The 15,581-nt window shown below is 41.2% G+C and overlaps 1 protein-coding gene across 11 annotated transcripts in view; it reads right to left on the bottom strand.

Moving 5' to 3' along the window:
• Nucleotides 1-3,010: 3,010 nt before the first annotated feature.
• The window catches only part of gphnb (gephyrin b), a 114,697-nt gene continuing 102,126 nt past the window's right edge, over nucleotides 3,011-15,581 (bottom strand). For 6 of the 11 annotated variants that reach the window (XM_079572690.1, XM_079572693.1, XM_079572699.1 and 3 more), the window contains 13 exons: nucleotides 14,205-14,342; nucleotides 12,465-12,557; nucleotides 11,351-11,406; nucleotides 11,127-11,246; nucleotides 10,939-10,997; nucleotides 10,467-10,620; nucleotides 9,367-9,488; nucleotides 8,234-8,321; nucleotides 7,918-7,991; nucleotides 7,699-7,766; nucleotides 7,452-7,555; nucleotides 5,238-5,334; nucleotides 3,011-3,906 (listed from right to left, as the gene is read on the bottom strand). In XM_079572690.1, coding sequence (XP_079428816.1) covers nucleotides 3,773-3,906; nucleotides 5,238-5,334; nucleotides 7,452-7,555; nucleotides 7,699-7,766; nucleotides 7,918-7,991; nucleotides 8,234-8,321; nucleotides 9,367-9,488; nucleotides 10,467-10,620; nucleotides 10,939-10,997; nucleotides 11,127-11,246; nucleotides 11,351-11,406; nucleotides 12,465-12,557; nucleotides 14,205-14,342 — 1,307 coding nt within the window. In that variant the 3' untranslated portion in view covers nucleotides 3,011-3,772. The remainder of the gene's footprint in view (nucleotides 3,907-5,237; nucleotides 5,335-7,451; nucleotides 7,556-7,698; nucleotides 7,767-7,917; nucleotides 7,992-8,233; nucleotides 8,322-9,366; nucleotides 9,489-10,466; nucleotides 10,621-10,938; nucleotides 10,998-11,126; nucleotides 11,247-11,350; nucleotides 11,407-12,464; nucleotides 12,558-14,204; nucleotides 14,343-15,581) is intronic. The other 5 variants (XM_079572691.1, XM_079572698.1, XM_079572694.1 and 2 more) reach the window with 1 other exon arrangement.

The raw sequence follows: 15,581 nt of genomic DNA on the forward strand, positions 1-15,581 counted from the left end.
TCTTTCAGCTTTCTTCTAACTGCTTCATTCCATTCTAAATGCCACCTGAGCATCGTTCTAAAGAATCTTGTCATTAGAACTGAAAATGTAATAATTATAAAAATGTAATTCAAATGTGTAGGAGAAAAAAAAGTTGTAATAACCTGGGATGTAGACATTTCCTGCTGCATTGTGTACATGGGGTTAATCCTGGCTGACACCCCGTAGCTTAACCTCTCTTCCCTTTTTAAGCTGTCACTGCTGCTCCACTTTTGAAAAGACTGTGCTTACCTTTCAGGAACAAGAGACGCCCAATCCTGTTTGCCCTCTTACAATTCCAATTTCCAATGCATTTATCATATTGATGTACAGTGTGCCCCATCGGTCAGTGTACTCAATATCAGTACATGGACAAATGTATGGTGTGGAGAGAAAGTAACCGGATCAGATTGTTGAGCACACAACAAAAACTAGTCATGGCTGCTGAAGAAGTGCACACGTTTGTTGGGTCTTGGGGTCAGAGAGTCTCCAAATCTATGCAACACATAAATCTTTGAAAAGTATGGATGAACATCTTGGAGTCAGGGATGTCTTCCCCGGAGCCTGGACACTGGTGGTGGTATGGAAGACCCGTGAAGATGCAGCAGGGAGAAGCCGTGGACAGAAGAGGCGGAGATGAGGCAGAGGTGGGTCGCAGCACAGCTGGGAAGTGAACGAAACATGATTCCTGGGGCTTAAAAGCGGGACCGAGGGCGATGATTGGCTGCTATGGAGGTGATGCTGAAATTAGTCTAACAGGTTGAATTAACACCTATCAAACAGTGCGTGACAGAAAACATGCAGCTGTTGAATAATTACATGCAACAATGTTTAAAACTGGAAGACTAAGGGCTAGCGCTAATTTAGGGCTAAGTCGCTAACAAATAAAAAATAGCACCACTATCCAAACACATTATTTATGATGCACACTCTGCTTGATCTTTATTTACCTTTTTTTTTTGGAATCTTTTTTATGTTTAATTTACCTTAAAATGTGGACAGGAAGTAGTCTTTACCCGCCACTGTCCTACAGGAAGTTAGTCAAAAACATTTTGGTACACAGAGCCCTGGTTCCCAACATTCTTAAGTTAAAGAGCCTTATTTGTGTGGATATGATGGTGGCCCCAACAATCGGTCAAATGAAGACACAACAACTGTTCACCACTTTCTTACCGCAAACTCTTCTGTTCTAACATAAATAATCACTCAGCCTCCACAATGGCATGCATCGGGGCCCAGTGCGACGTCACAATTTTTTGCCCGATTGCAGCTAATATAACAAGTATAGGGACCTTCTTTTTGAGAGCCCTGGGGAAGTTCTCCACACTTGATGGATGATGATTAAGATGAAGAAAAAAATAATCTACCCATGGCAAAGAATGAGGCAAGCATTTTCGTTGTTTATATGGATTTTATTAAAAAAGGAAACCAACAAGAACTTTTTTTTTTACATAATGATCAAGGATTTTTATTATCGTAGTCTCTTCATCAGTTTCATCTCATTACAGAAAATGTTATAGTACAGCGGTGTTCAATGTCTCCCCATTGCTTAATAATTTCCTTAGGAGTGCTGGTCACATATATCTGTACAATACGGTTCCATTTTTTTCTGTACATTTTTTGTGAAGTTGGTTAAAAAGGCTGTCAGCACTTAAAGAAGCTGCTTCTTTTTTCATATAGTATTTTTTTGTCATAAATATTTGATCAAATAAAAGATTATTCTCCCAGGCTCGCTCGCCCGCCCCGCTGTAATGAGGCGAGGGAGGTCCCAGTATAAGGAAGCTTTGGGCAGGTCCCTCTCTCCCTCCTCCCACACACACACACACACACACTCTCTGGCTCCGCCCCCTGCCCAGGCATTTGGCACTGCGCACATAAACAAGACTCACAAGATAAACAACAAGCAAAGCTCTTTGTGAAGCCGTTATGATGCATTCTAATGAGAAAAAACTCAAGTGTCCCCTTGAACAGGAAGTCGGGGACGCCAGGACAGGAAGTGGTCGAGGGACACTCTAAAAAACAGGCATTTCACTCAGAGTTGCGTTTTAAGCCCTATAGTCGTCACTTGATTACCTGTTGAACACTGTAATGATCAAACAATAAAGAGATATTTTAGTATTAAGTTAACCCAACGCACACTGGAGCGCGGCACAGCACGGTACTTGAAGAGGATTTCTCAAACCGTTGTAAAATAAGACACATACTATAGGTCAGTGCAAATAGGCCAACTGTACCATTCTTCAGAGGTCCCATACTCCCATAAAAGTAAAAGTTCCTCAGCTAAGTTATATAAAACTAATAAAAATAAAAATGTAAGCTTGAAATTCTGAATTCTCCTTTATAGCAAAACACAATGGGGACAAACCTTCTTCCTTGTGGTGAGTCAGTTGCCTTTGACAGTTCTACCTGCACAGTGCCACCTGCTGCTCTGGAGTGTTTGTTACAAGGATTTTAAAATGGACAAACTGTTTTTTTTTACTTTGCACCTCTTGTCCAAGTCCAAGTCCAAGCGATAAAAAGATTAATAAAAGCCTATTCCTTTACCAAAACCTAACAGCTAAACTTAACCCAAAGTTGATTCTGAACCCTAATGCTTGACCAGTTTAACAAATAACGCCATGTTAGATTTAAATTGCACTTGACAAGCTTCTTAAAGCGCTACAATAGACCGTTTTGCATTCACTCCAAGGTGGGTGAAGAAGTGTCTTGCCCAAGGACACAACTACCCTTCCAGTTAAGACACACCCGTAGAGCTCCAGATTGTGTCGTCAAAACCACCAAATATACTGGGATTGGTGGCACATTTCATAATAATAAACCAATGTTTTTGTTTTTAAATGAATATACTGGAGTTACTGTTCACAATCGCATTTTGACGCTAAAGTGCAGAAGATATATTCACGTAAAGTGTAACGAGTTTGTCCCATGTCTCTCTTGTTCACTTTTCGCTCCGTTTTTAACCATGGGAGGCTTTTGATCACTAAGTATGTACCATTTGTGCCCCTGGAACTCTATGGAACTAACGCTTTCAATCGAAGCGAGCATAAACGTCACCGCGGCCGCCCCGAGCGAAATGCCTGGAATCCCGAGAGTTCCCCTTGTTGGCCACGCCCCTCCTTCCTCTCAGCTGAGCACCATGGGAAATCTGAAAGTCTTCCTCAATGTTTTTCTCCATTTGTCAAAAAAAACAAAAACAAACAAACAGATTCTTTTTTTTTTTTTTATCCCTACTAAAGATGAAAATAAAAAATAAATAGAAAATCATAATTTCTTCTTTTTTTTTGTCCCGGCAGGCACCTACAGCTGTCTATTAAAATGCTACTGCTATAGATAAGGTCTAGCATTGAACACACAAAGCAATTGCAATGAAAGGAACAAAGTCGCCTTAATATAATAATAATAAGAATAAGAATAATGGTAATAATAATAAGAATAATCATAATAATATATTACAGAATAAATCTCTTTTTATAATTAGATTTTTTTTTTCCATTAAAAGTTATATTTTCGTTTGTTCGAAATACTATAATCTTTTTAAATGAATCTTTTATATGTTATCTAGGTTGTGATCGAGATGTCGACTATACCTCAACGTTATCCAAATCAATAAAAACTAGCTGTGCCGTTGCATATTACAGAATAGTCAATGATATGTGGACATGCACCGTGAACCGCCGCTCCGTTCGCGCGCCCCCACCCCCCCGCCCCGCCCCCCAAACCCCCAAACCCCGCCGCGTCCCCCACAGTGATGACATCATAGCCGGCCGATCACCATCACGTCCACCACCTCGCCCTTGTGCAGCTCCACGTATTGCTCTGTTTTGGGAGGTAGCATCAGGAGCCCGTTGGCGCTGCGCATGCTCATCAGCCGGCAGCTCACCTGGTTACCTAGAGTGAGCGGGTGGGGAGGGGGTGGGGGGGTGGGGTCGGAGAAAAGACACGATCAATAGATGGCGATGGCGCTGCACGATATTGGAATAGATCTAATTAAAGGCGAGACATAGGGGAAAACTGTCATGTAGAGATATCAATTTGAAACTTTTGACTGTAGATTACTGACATAAATATGAGAAAACAAAGTATTGCATGTTTTTGGTCATTTGATCTTTTGGTATAAAATTAAGGCATTTCGAAATTGTCATTGAAATTTCAAATGTCAAAATTGCCTATACTCTCAGCGACAAAATTGCAATATGGATCAAGGCAGGTTTAATGCTGGTCGATGGTTTTATTTTGTTATATTAGTCACAAAGGTTTTCTCAAAGTGGATTTTTTTCTTTTGGAGGCAATTTATAAGAGAAAACAATCTGTAAAAATTCAAATTTCACCTTGTTTCACAATTCAAAAGCTCAATGAATTACGTTAAGAATTAGATATTAAAAATATTGTCTTTACGAGCTACTTAAAGAGACTAGATGCAAGTTGGCCATTTTATACTCACTACTGCCACCTCAGGTCTTACGCGTAACTGCAGGTTCGATATTATTTATTTGAGTGAAAACTAATATAAAGTCTACATAATACAAAATACAATACAAAACTAAAACAAGAGTGACATGCGTTTGAGAACATGTTTGTAGGTGTCTTAACTACAGGCCGAGCAGGTTTCATTTATGTGAAATCCTTATGGAGAAAGTATTTTGAATTGTTTTCAGAGGACACAATACACTAAAAAGCGCATCATTTTATTTCATCGCCTCAGTAAAAAGTAAGAAGGAACTACATAGACCACAATCCTATGCACCACTTCAGAGAGGTCAACATGAAAAATCTTCAAATCGAATACTGGTTGTAATGATTTGGGGTGTTTTGTGAGTCACGTGACCAAAAACGCCGCCATCTTGAACCGAACCAAAAGCTACAAACTTTTTACTGTCACAGAGAGACAACAGGAAATACTACAACCATGTCGTGCTGCACAAAATGTAGCGACCTCTTAAAGCATTAAAATAACAGATGATTAGCAACTGTGGCTAGCTTACAGGTCTAACATAATGCAATATAAAAAAACTTCTTCTGAAATATGCCGTGTGAATGTGTGTGTGGAGGCGCTGCTGGACAAAAAGACTGTTTGGTTGTAATAAACTGCTTACAAATGCTCAAAAAGACACTACGTTTTGGTTTATTACAACAACATGTAAAAAACACATATATAAATGTGATAACCACAGTGAAGGAATCCTGATCCTGTCCACATTAGTGCCCTCTCCTCATGTTACCTGTGCTCTGTGCCCACGGCAGAGGCTCCTGGTGATGCCATGTCAAAATGCAGCGGTGATATTCAGGGCGAGGGTCCAGCTTCACGTCACACGATAACTGAAACACAGACAGAAACCTTCTTACTGGGGCAGGGTATCAGAACATTGCATTAGAAAAACACTAGATGGAAGTGTAGACTTGTTTTGGTTCTTCTCACTGTCAATCATTTCTGGAGAGCAGCCATATTGGCACAGTGTCCCGTCTCTCTTTGGCTGATTCTTGTTTCAGTGCATATGATATACTTGTGTACAGTCCAGGAGTGTGAGTTGTTGTATCCTGGAGGTCAGTGACAGTATCCTCGGCCCAGATCAGGCAAAACATTTACCAGGAGGGTATGAAGTTGATGCCTACCAAAAATGCATCACTTGGCCATTTAAACTGGTTTCACCCAGGAGGATATGAAGTCGATGTCTGCCTCTTCAACAACTGAAATTGAAAAATCTTGAGCAAAGATACATATCAGTCATTTGGCAGTGTTATGTTTGTGCTTTGTGTCTGTTTATAGACCACACACATTCCCTCTCCCCAACATGAGTGAAGGGACCGGCATCTCTGGATCGGCAGCAGAGGCGCAGGTTCAGGACCAAAGATCATGCATGTCCCAGTGCATAATGTCTCACTGTCTGAAATATCATCAACAACAAATGAAGGCAACTTTGCTAGTTTTGGTCCACATGGCTCATTTGCATAAATGCGAGCTTTAGCAATGATGCCGTTTCAATCAAAAGTACTCCACCAAAACTGATATCAGTTCAGTATTGAGAGATTTGCACTGATTAAGAGCACATTCTTTAGCCATTATCTTGGAGTCTACGAAACAAAGAGGTGCATTGTGTCTTTACAAACAGCAAGCAATGTCTAAAAACAGGGGTCTCCAACAGGCGGCCCATGGGCCAAATCCGGCTCTAGAGATGATTCAATCCAACCCCTGACTTATAGAGCACACAGAGCAGAGGCAAGAATTTAAAGAAATGTAAAGAAATAACCAGAATGCTCATTCCAGCCACTAGGGGGCAGCTTAAATAAAGAAAGTAAGAAAGTAAAGAAAAAGTAAAGAAAGTAAGTTCCCTCTGCTGGAAAACGTGTCCAGGGGCCTTTCCGAACCTGCTCCCTCCTCCCTCACCCTACCCCCTAACACTCAATTTTTGCGCGTGCCCGCGGAGTGGAGTTTTGTCCAAAACGGATCACTCAGTGAGGGGAAGAGGGTGAAAAGCTCCTTCTCAGCGAGTCTGCATCGACACCACACTTAACAGGTGTGTGTTTCACCGGAGAGCAGTCCCACGAGCAACACACCAAACAACTTCAGTTCCACGTGTATTTAGGAGCGCCTAAGTGTTCATTTGAACAACTTTATCGTCATATAGACATTTATTAATGAGAAAGAAAATGACAGTGAGACTTAATATGATTTTATTATGAAAGGAAAAGTTCTCACCTGTGAGTTTGGATAAGCTAAATTACAACATATTTGAATCTGAATTACTTTGTAAACTCATAAGAGAACCTTCAGTCGAATTTGTGATTTTTGCCACATTATGGGCTGTGCAGTTTGTAAGGGAGAGGAAGAGTGCGTCTGAAAGTCACAGCTCGAATTTCTCTGTTGAGTGAACCTCAGAAGGTGCCCTCACTGAGGCCTGAGTGGAAGGGTGTAGGGGAAGGGAGGAGGCAATGGTTTCGGAAAGGCCCCAGCAGAGGGAACTTATAAACAATCAGGATATAAACAACACATTATAGCCATACGGTAAATGGCCCCAGGGCGGCTCTGGCCACACTAGTTACCACCACGGAGAGTGAAGTGAATACATAATGACTAGCAGAATCTTGTGACACAGGCTTGTTGAGTGCAATACAAGTGTAAGCCATTTTTTATGAAGCTACAGTTAGACTCATTATTAATCATTTATTGGAAAAAGTTTCTTCAATAGAATACTTGGAGAGCCCTGTCTTAAAACTTTTGGCTGCTAAATAACTCACAAGCTCAATTACTGTACATATTAAGTAATGTGTAAATTGAATCGTCATTTTAATTTATTTAGTTTTTACTTTTTTACAAGGAAGCTAAACTGTCACAACATAACAAGTAATCAAACATACATGAAACAAATCCATATTCAGACTGTATGTATATCCGACATTACAACCTCACTCTGTCATTGTTCTGTCATTCCACTTACCCTCGCCTTGATAATGGTAGGTCTCGGGTCCAAAATCCCCTGCATCTTTCTCAAGGCAGGAATTACAAAAAGATTACAGGTGACCACGGCCGACACGGGATTTCCTGGGACAGTCGCAGGGGGGCAGAGGGAGAGGGATGGACAGAAAGAGCGAGCGAGAGGCGGGAGAGAGAGAGAGGACATCATATGAGTACTGTCTCCTCCACAGCAGCGGAGTAAATTAGCTCTAGCTCTCAACTTCACACACTACCTGGGAGGGCGAAGATGAGCTTGCGAGCACCGTCAATGTCCAGCGTGGCGAATGTCGTCGGGAGACTGCAAAGGAAGGAGAGACTAGGGGTTTAGCGAAATGTGGCGTCTCCATTTGTTCTTTACTGATTGCAAAATTGTCGAAGTTGCGGCTACTCTGCTATTCTTCTGTGACCACTCAGTGACACACACTCATTTGCATCGTGGTGCCTCTTACCCTGGTTTCATAAAAACACGCCCAAAATGGATCTGAGCGTGAAGATCGATGTCCATCACCTGTTTAAGGTAGTCCTGAAATCATAAACCACAACTCCTTACAAACGTTATACGCTAATCCAACGATAAACAAGACAAAAGCATTTCCATTCAAGTTAAACAATAAATAAAAGTGGAGGTTGGTGCCGTTTTATGGCTCGATTCTGGTCCTGATATTGTAACAACCAACAGTGCATGTATTTGCTATTTCCCTTTTCTGCCACCAGGTGTCAGCAGAGCACAGTAGAGCATGTGCACTAGAGTCCCAGAGCTGCTACCTTCTCTCCCATGGACACTCCTCCTGAGGTGATGATGACGTCGGCACGACTGATGCCCTCGTTCAGAGCGTTGAGGAGGTCATCAGGACTGCAGGGAGTAAAAAAAAAGAAAGAAAAGAAAATGGCAATAAAATTACACTCTTATGAATAGTACACACATGGTCTACTTCAGGGACACTGCAACCAAGTTTCGTCTTTTAGTAACTTCTGGCATTTTTTCACACCCATAACATCAGGAAGCTAAATATTTGTTGACTAACTTTTATCTCAAACACTAAATTACTGCCTTATTTTGTGACCTGGACCAAAATGTGTGAGAAAAACACCACAACATGTGATTTAAGTCCATAGATGGTCATTTTCCATGCTGTTGTGCACAGACCCATTCGGTCGGTGTAAACTCCGAGAATATGGAGCTAAAGTCTAGCTAGCAGCTCAAGCAGTGCCAAAATGTACTAAAATCAACTGGATGCCGGGGAGTGAGACATGTGTTACTTTACATGACGTTTTTGCAGCAATTGGTCAAAAAACGCTCTAAAAAACAAATAAAATGACCTCGGCTCAAAAGCTCTATGGATGGAATGTTTTAGGCTAACTTCCTGTTTGCCAGTGTAGGGTAAAGACTACTTCCTGTAAACATGTTGCCGTCAATTACAAATAAGACTGAATAAACTGCTGCGTGTGTTTCATTAAACCGCGTGTCGTGGTGTGTGTTGGGCTTTACAGTTACAAGTTCTTTACTGTTAGAAGTCTCCTACATCCTGAGTAAAGTTTTGAACATGTCGTAAGTGATTATCAGACAGCTCCATGTTTTCTGCCATGTTTAGATACGTATTTATTTCAGCGAGACACAGCTAACTCTCCTTAGAAATAAAACTATGACAGAAAACAGTCATTACCCTTGGAAGTTAGCATCATGTCGCTATGCAACATTCCGTACAGAGAGACTTTACCAGCTGGCCAGACACCCCTGGCTGAATGGACTTCCCACACGCTTGACAAGAAGTCGCAGAACTGTTGACCCATGAAGAAAAGCTGGCCCTTAAGTGAGTTACGGTCAAATCCGGTCAGACTTTGGCTTTTATTCCCCTCTAAAACCAGACGGATTTCTTTTAATGTGAATGGAGACGTACTTGTCGCCCACAATGCCCAGGTTGATGGTGGGGTAGCCGTGCTCCTGGATGGTGGCCAGTAGAGTGGAGCGGTTGCTGTCCCGGATCTTCCCCGGATGGAGATCGTCCTCGGGGTTTAGCAGCTGTTCCCCAAACAATAAAAGACAAGCAACAGTGATGACGTATGACCAGTACGCAGGGGTCTTTTTGTACAATCTAGGATGATGTTTTGTCCACATATGTTTCGAGTTATCCTGTATTCTCCGGCACTGCCTTTCTGTAAGCTATAAATACCATGCTACACACACACACAACAGAAAACATTGGGCATTAATAATATAAATATGACAAAATGACCCATATTCAGCAATAGAATGTAAACAAGGGATAGATTGGGATTGTTGAAATACTAGTTACAAAGATTTTCAGATGTTATTTTGGAGGTACAAGACTGATAAGTTTTGAGTATGTACTGCTACTGTCTCCCAGAACAGAAATGACCATATTTGGATAACAGTATCATCTCAGTCACCTTTCATGCTACACGTGGATACCATGTAACAGATAACATGTCAATATTTGTGAATTGTAGTTATTCCCTGGAAATAAAATAAACATCAAAGGGAGAGTTTGGTTTATTTTTCCTTTGACATTAAAACTAAGATGTTAAAAGAGAAGACATTAACCATCACATGAAAAATCGATGTTTTCACCTGCAGCGTTTCGACTTAACAGGAGTTTTCATTACAAGTTGGTGATGCTGTGTCCTTTTCAGCCCCCATGTTAGGTGGAGTGCCCCAAAGGTCAGTCCTTGGCCCTCTGCTCTTTTAACTATGCCTGTTGCTTCTTAGGTCTAGAATTTGGTCGAGTTGTGGAGTAATCAAACCCTCCAAAAGTGTTTGAGGGAGTAAAGGGCTTTTCCCTTGACTGTTTCTAACGGCACTTTAAGTACTAATGTAAGACCATTTCATTTAGTTCAGATGACGCTTTTTATGAACAGGTTTTTAAAATGCTGTAACAGAGGCCACCAAGATAAACTTCAATCAAAGTTCAAATAAATCATAACGTAGCGGTTGTAATATTTTCATACCATATATTTGCCCATAGTCCTGCTGACCCACCTCGTTGCCCGTGGACATGACAGCCACCACAGGGAACTTCTGGACCTCCACCTCTGTGACGCCCACTGTGGCCAGGAGCCCGATTTCAGAGGGGCCCATGTGGGTGCCCTTGGCCAGCACACACTCCCCGCGCTTTATGTCGTGACCAATGGGCCTAGACGGGACAGGGGGATACATGAGTGTAGTAAAGCCCCAAACAAAATGAATGTGGCATTAGCGCGTGGCGTGGGATCTTTTTAGTGTCGTGATTGTTAAAACTTTTCTCACCAAGTACTCACCTCATAACCTTTTCGGCTTTCCAGGTAACGCCAGGACAAGACCAAGACCAAATCCAGACTAAGCTATGTCTTAAAAGGGACTAAGTTGCCTAACCATTGACTAAATCCTGACTAAACTGGGAGTAAATAGGTCCCAACCAATGAAATCCCAAACTTTGATGTTATACAAAGAAGAATACTGAGAGGACACTGACCTGATGTCTTGTCCAGGACGGGCCTGAACTAGGATTCGTACCTCCAACTCTTCCGTACCCTGGAAGACAAAACAGCTGTGATACCCTTTGTTTAGCTAGCCTGCCTAAGGGAAAAGGACCTTGAGTATCCCGTTGCATGATTTGTGCGTGGAATCTAATCTCAGACCAGCGTCAGGCAGCGATCTTACGTCTTCTGATTCTCGTAACAGCTCGGTGTCTTCCACCTGGACCACTGCGTCGGCGCCACAAGGGATGGGTGCACCTGTCGTCACCCGCATCACCTGACCGGGCATCACTGTGTGGGTTGGCTAAACAGCACAAACACACACACACACACACACACGGACACACGCATACATTTATTTTTTCCTGCCTTTGCAACTCACCAACGTTGGTTTTCTTTGGCTCCTACCTGTTCTCCAGCTTGTGATTCTCCAATGATAAACCGGTCACCTGGTCCATCGGCCGCTGAAATTAAATCGGTTTGGTGAAGAACGACTGCTAAATTTAGGAAACCTGTGTCGTAACGTATGTGCCTCTCCAACTTTTCAAAGTTTAAAGTTTGTTATTGTCCGCTATTCCACTTTTACTGACTGATATTTATTGGAGGTTTTGCCAGACTATTTTACGCAGTATAGCAGTGGTGTGCCATCAAGGCCAGCAATGTCCTCTCTGCTGGCCTAAACATTATTGAATTAATATCTAAATATAATTTTGAATAGCTCAAAATATTAATCCATTGCTCATAATGCAAAATATTATAGTGTCATCCAATCACTTTATTATCTCTCCGATCTCTCTCTGCCTTCGCCTTTAAATCAGTTGGTGAGGAACACACTTTTGTTTGGTCCACATGGCTCAGGGCGACTCCAAAAGGCTCACTGTATTATGGAATCCAATGGGGACTTTGCATGTGTCAAAAACAGCTTAAAAGCCTGGCTCCAAAGACTTTTGTTTCTTAAAATAGAGCTTCCTCCTGTGAGACCACTGCGGAAGGAGCGATATTTTCAACAATACTGTTTTTTGTTCTATGGACTTTTAAAGTTTTATTTTTGGGCTTTGATTGACAGTCTAGTTGCTGCTCTGCCCACCTTTTTCAGGACCTGCTCTGTAGGACTGACCTACCATCATGGATTCTCTCTCGAATGGTGTTATTAATCTAAATGGGGAGGAGTAAAGAGTGACAGTCTATGCCCAGCTAAACTACTGGTTAGGTTTAAGTTCAGGTACGTTTTTAATCCTGAAGTGGCAGAACATTTATGTAATCTAGGAACTATATTTCAGTCTGGGTGTATTTGACACCTCTTTTACAAGAACGTTTTTAAAGCTGGACTTTGTTTTTGGAATGGCCCAAGCCTGGAGCTCATGTTTCCTATCGACATATCAATATAGTGTTGCTGGATATGTCGGGCATCTAGCAAGACTAAGTATAAGTAAGGTCATCATCATCTTCATCTCTGTAGTACCGGCTGGGGTTAAGGCCTTACTGTCCACTTCTCATTTGGCTGTCTTTTTTGGCCACTTACCTCTCACAGCGTAGCCATCTTTGACGGAGGCGGGGAAGGGGGGCAGGTTGTCTTTGGCATAAACGTCCTGAGCTAGGACTCGACCCATCCCATCTGAGGAGGGAAGAGAAGGTCAAAGGTCAGAAGTAAGTGTTCCTGTTTAGCCAGAAAGGAGAGTGTTTAGTATCAAAAGGGCTGTACAAGACTTTTGAAAACGTTTTATGTATACAGTAAAAGCTGCTAACCCTGTAGTTTAGAGGTCTACAAACATGTTATCAAAAGCATATATTTCTGTAGTCTCTCTGATGTGTTCATGCTCCTGGACATTATGTTTTTGATGTAGAAATGGCCAGCTGTATCAAGTTTGTGGATTCCATACACGTACAATCCTGGATGTTCGCGAATTCTTGCTAAAATTTAAAAAGACTTTGGCATTGTTTGGTGGTGACTGTGCATTTTTTCAACACCTGACTGATGTATCACCACTCGCACTATAACCTGACTGAACATCTTTGTGAAGAACACGCACAGAAAGCATCGCCAGTTAGACCTTTTTTAGAGAATTTATAAAAAGAAGAGGATCAAAAGCAGGCCTGACCCAAAAATTACGCTTGTACCGTTTTAAAAAGTTGAGTCAGTTTATAATAAAGTCCCTCTGCAGGCCAGCTGTACGCAGAGGTCTAAAATGTAATCAGTCAGATACTTAAAAAAAAAATCAGTTTTAAAGTTAGCTGCAGAATTACTCTATTATTTCCTCTTAGCGTTAGTTCCGTTTTCCTACCGTGACATGATTGGAATATAAAACCTTTCCAGATCAGAGGCTGTTAGCAAAGTTCTAGACGGATCTTTGACCCGAGGGTTGCAACTCAAACTCTGAACTCTCTCTGAACAGAAGATGATTCGAGTCGGATAATATTTTCACCACTGACAATACAGAGTGTGTGTACAATAAACGGCCTTGAATCCATGCATTTTTGTAAAAGGCTTTTGACTACTGCTATGACAGAGCTATCTAAGAAGATAAAGTTTGACATTTTTATTTCACGTTGACTGGATTCAGCCGAGCCCCCACAGTATTTGCGTGTGGTCTAGCAGCTGACTGAGTACAAGCTTTTCCCTCATGTCGTCTCGGTAAATCAGCATCAAACCCTAACCTCTGATCTATTTTTTACTTCTGCGCGCTTTCAAACAAAGACTTCTCATCTCCGCATCTTAAAATAGAAATCAGCACAGGCATGTGAACCCCTGCCATCTTGTTTCAGTGTGTAAAATTGTGTATTAGATCTTTGATGTAAGAGCATGCATATTCAAATCAGTGCCCACATACAGTAATCACAGCTCGGGGACTATATATAGCAAGGCTGCGGCTTAAGGTACTTTCAAAGCAGGATTTTTCTCATCCGCCCACTCTCTCCATACCCCCACACTCTGATGTATAGTATTACAGAAAACGCCTCATTATAGGGCTGAACGGATTTCGGAAAATTCATTAAATAAGTTTTGCTTTTGCGATTCAGGAGATAACAAGAATCCCATGCATTTCAGAACATGTTGTGAGTTTAAACCAAGGTTAGTAGGATGTATTGTATGAAAAGATTCCAGGAAGATTGTTTAGTTAGAGGGTCAAGGAAAAAAAAGTCAGGAACAACTGGATGAGTTGCCCTCCCCTTGTGAGAAGCACTCATGGGTAACTTGTGTACATATATAATTCCCTTCCCCTCCCTAAAATGCATGCTGCTGGTTTACTACTGTGAATCCGACCTCTGTAGTTGATGATTTCGGTGCCCAGAACAGCGGTCATCTCCAGCACAGTGATGAAGGCCTTGTCCATGGAGGTGAGAGGGAACGGGGACATGCGGTGTCTCCTCGCCACTTTGGTGATGTCCACCGCACTGTGACCTGCACAGACCGAATCACATGAGTCAAACCACATCTGAATAGAAAACCACCTGTTCCAAAGATTTGGAGAAGAACCAATCAAAAAAAGTTAAAGCTCAATAAATGAAGTAAGGTTTGAGTGATCCTGCATCTTTAGTCAGTCTCCTTTTCTGAATACACGTAAACACACAGTTTCCACTTCCCACATAATGTAAACAAGTGTCCATGTAGTTCACCTTTCAGCCATGAGGGGCAGCACACACACCAGTTTAGATGGTTGGACCATTAAAGTGCAAATTACACTAGTGTAAAGATGGCAAAAAATTAACTGGGAACAGCCGACAACACATTGCAAATAATCTTGAACTGAAAATAGAAGTAAGTACGTAACAGTGTTGGGCAAGTTGCTTTAACATTGTAATATATTTTATATTAGTAGTAGTAGTTTCAAAAATGCAACTGAGCTACATTACTTTGAGTTACTTTAGAGTTACTTTTGGCAAAATTTAAACTGAAAATAGTAATAATGTCACCGAGCAAAAGTGCAGTCATAGATTTCCTTTTCCTTCACTTTCCCCCATTCTTTGGTGTTTTGTTTTGACGACATTAACTACACGTAACTGCAGATCTTACTCACCAACTAAGTTTGTAATTTCTGTTCATACATCATACAAACTATGTAAATGAACTTGTAACTTGAGTTACTTAAATTGTAATGACTGATATATTCCTATATTCAAATTCGGTTCAAATTAATATATATATATATATATATATATCCTTTTTTTCACACTCACCATGACAAAATAAATAGTTATTTCCTTTAAATAAGATTGTTGTTGATGTTTGCATAAAAAGTTCCATTATGTGTAGAAACCGTGGACAGATTTCTCTTTCTAGATTACATTTTGTATTGTACTCTGACACATTATCAGCCAAAGTGGAACTTAACACTAATACTAGTACTTTATATGGACGACTTACTGTAAATTATTAAGAAATATTTTTTTACAAATACATTTTTATTCATGAATTTATTTTACATTTTTATTTTATTTATCTTGAATGCAAAGTGCAATCCATCCAATGTACCTTAGTCGAGTGCCCGTCATCAGTAATTTCCAAAAGTCTACATCTTCTAGTTATAGCTGCACTACCTGAATTACTACAGTGAAAATCGGCTGTAGTTGATCTCTCTGCTGTTGCCGAAACTCATTTCTAGCTCTCACAGACCCTCCCGCACATCCTGACGGTTCACTT

This window comes from Gobius niger (genome assembly GCF_951799975.1).
Source record: "Gobius niger genome assembly, chromosome: 15".
NCBI lineage: Eukaryota > Metazoa > Chordata > Actinopteri > Gobiiformes > Gobiidae > Gobius > Gobius niger.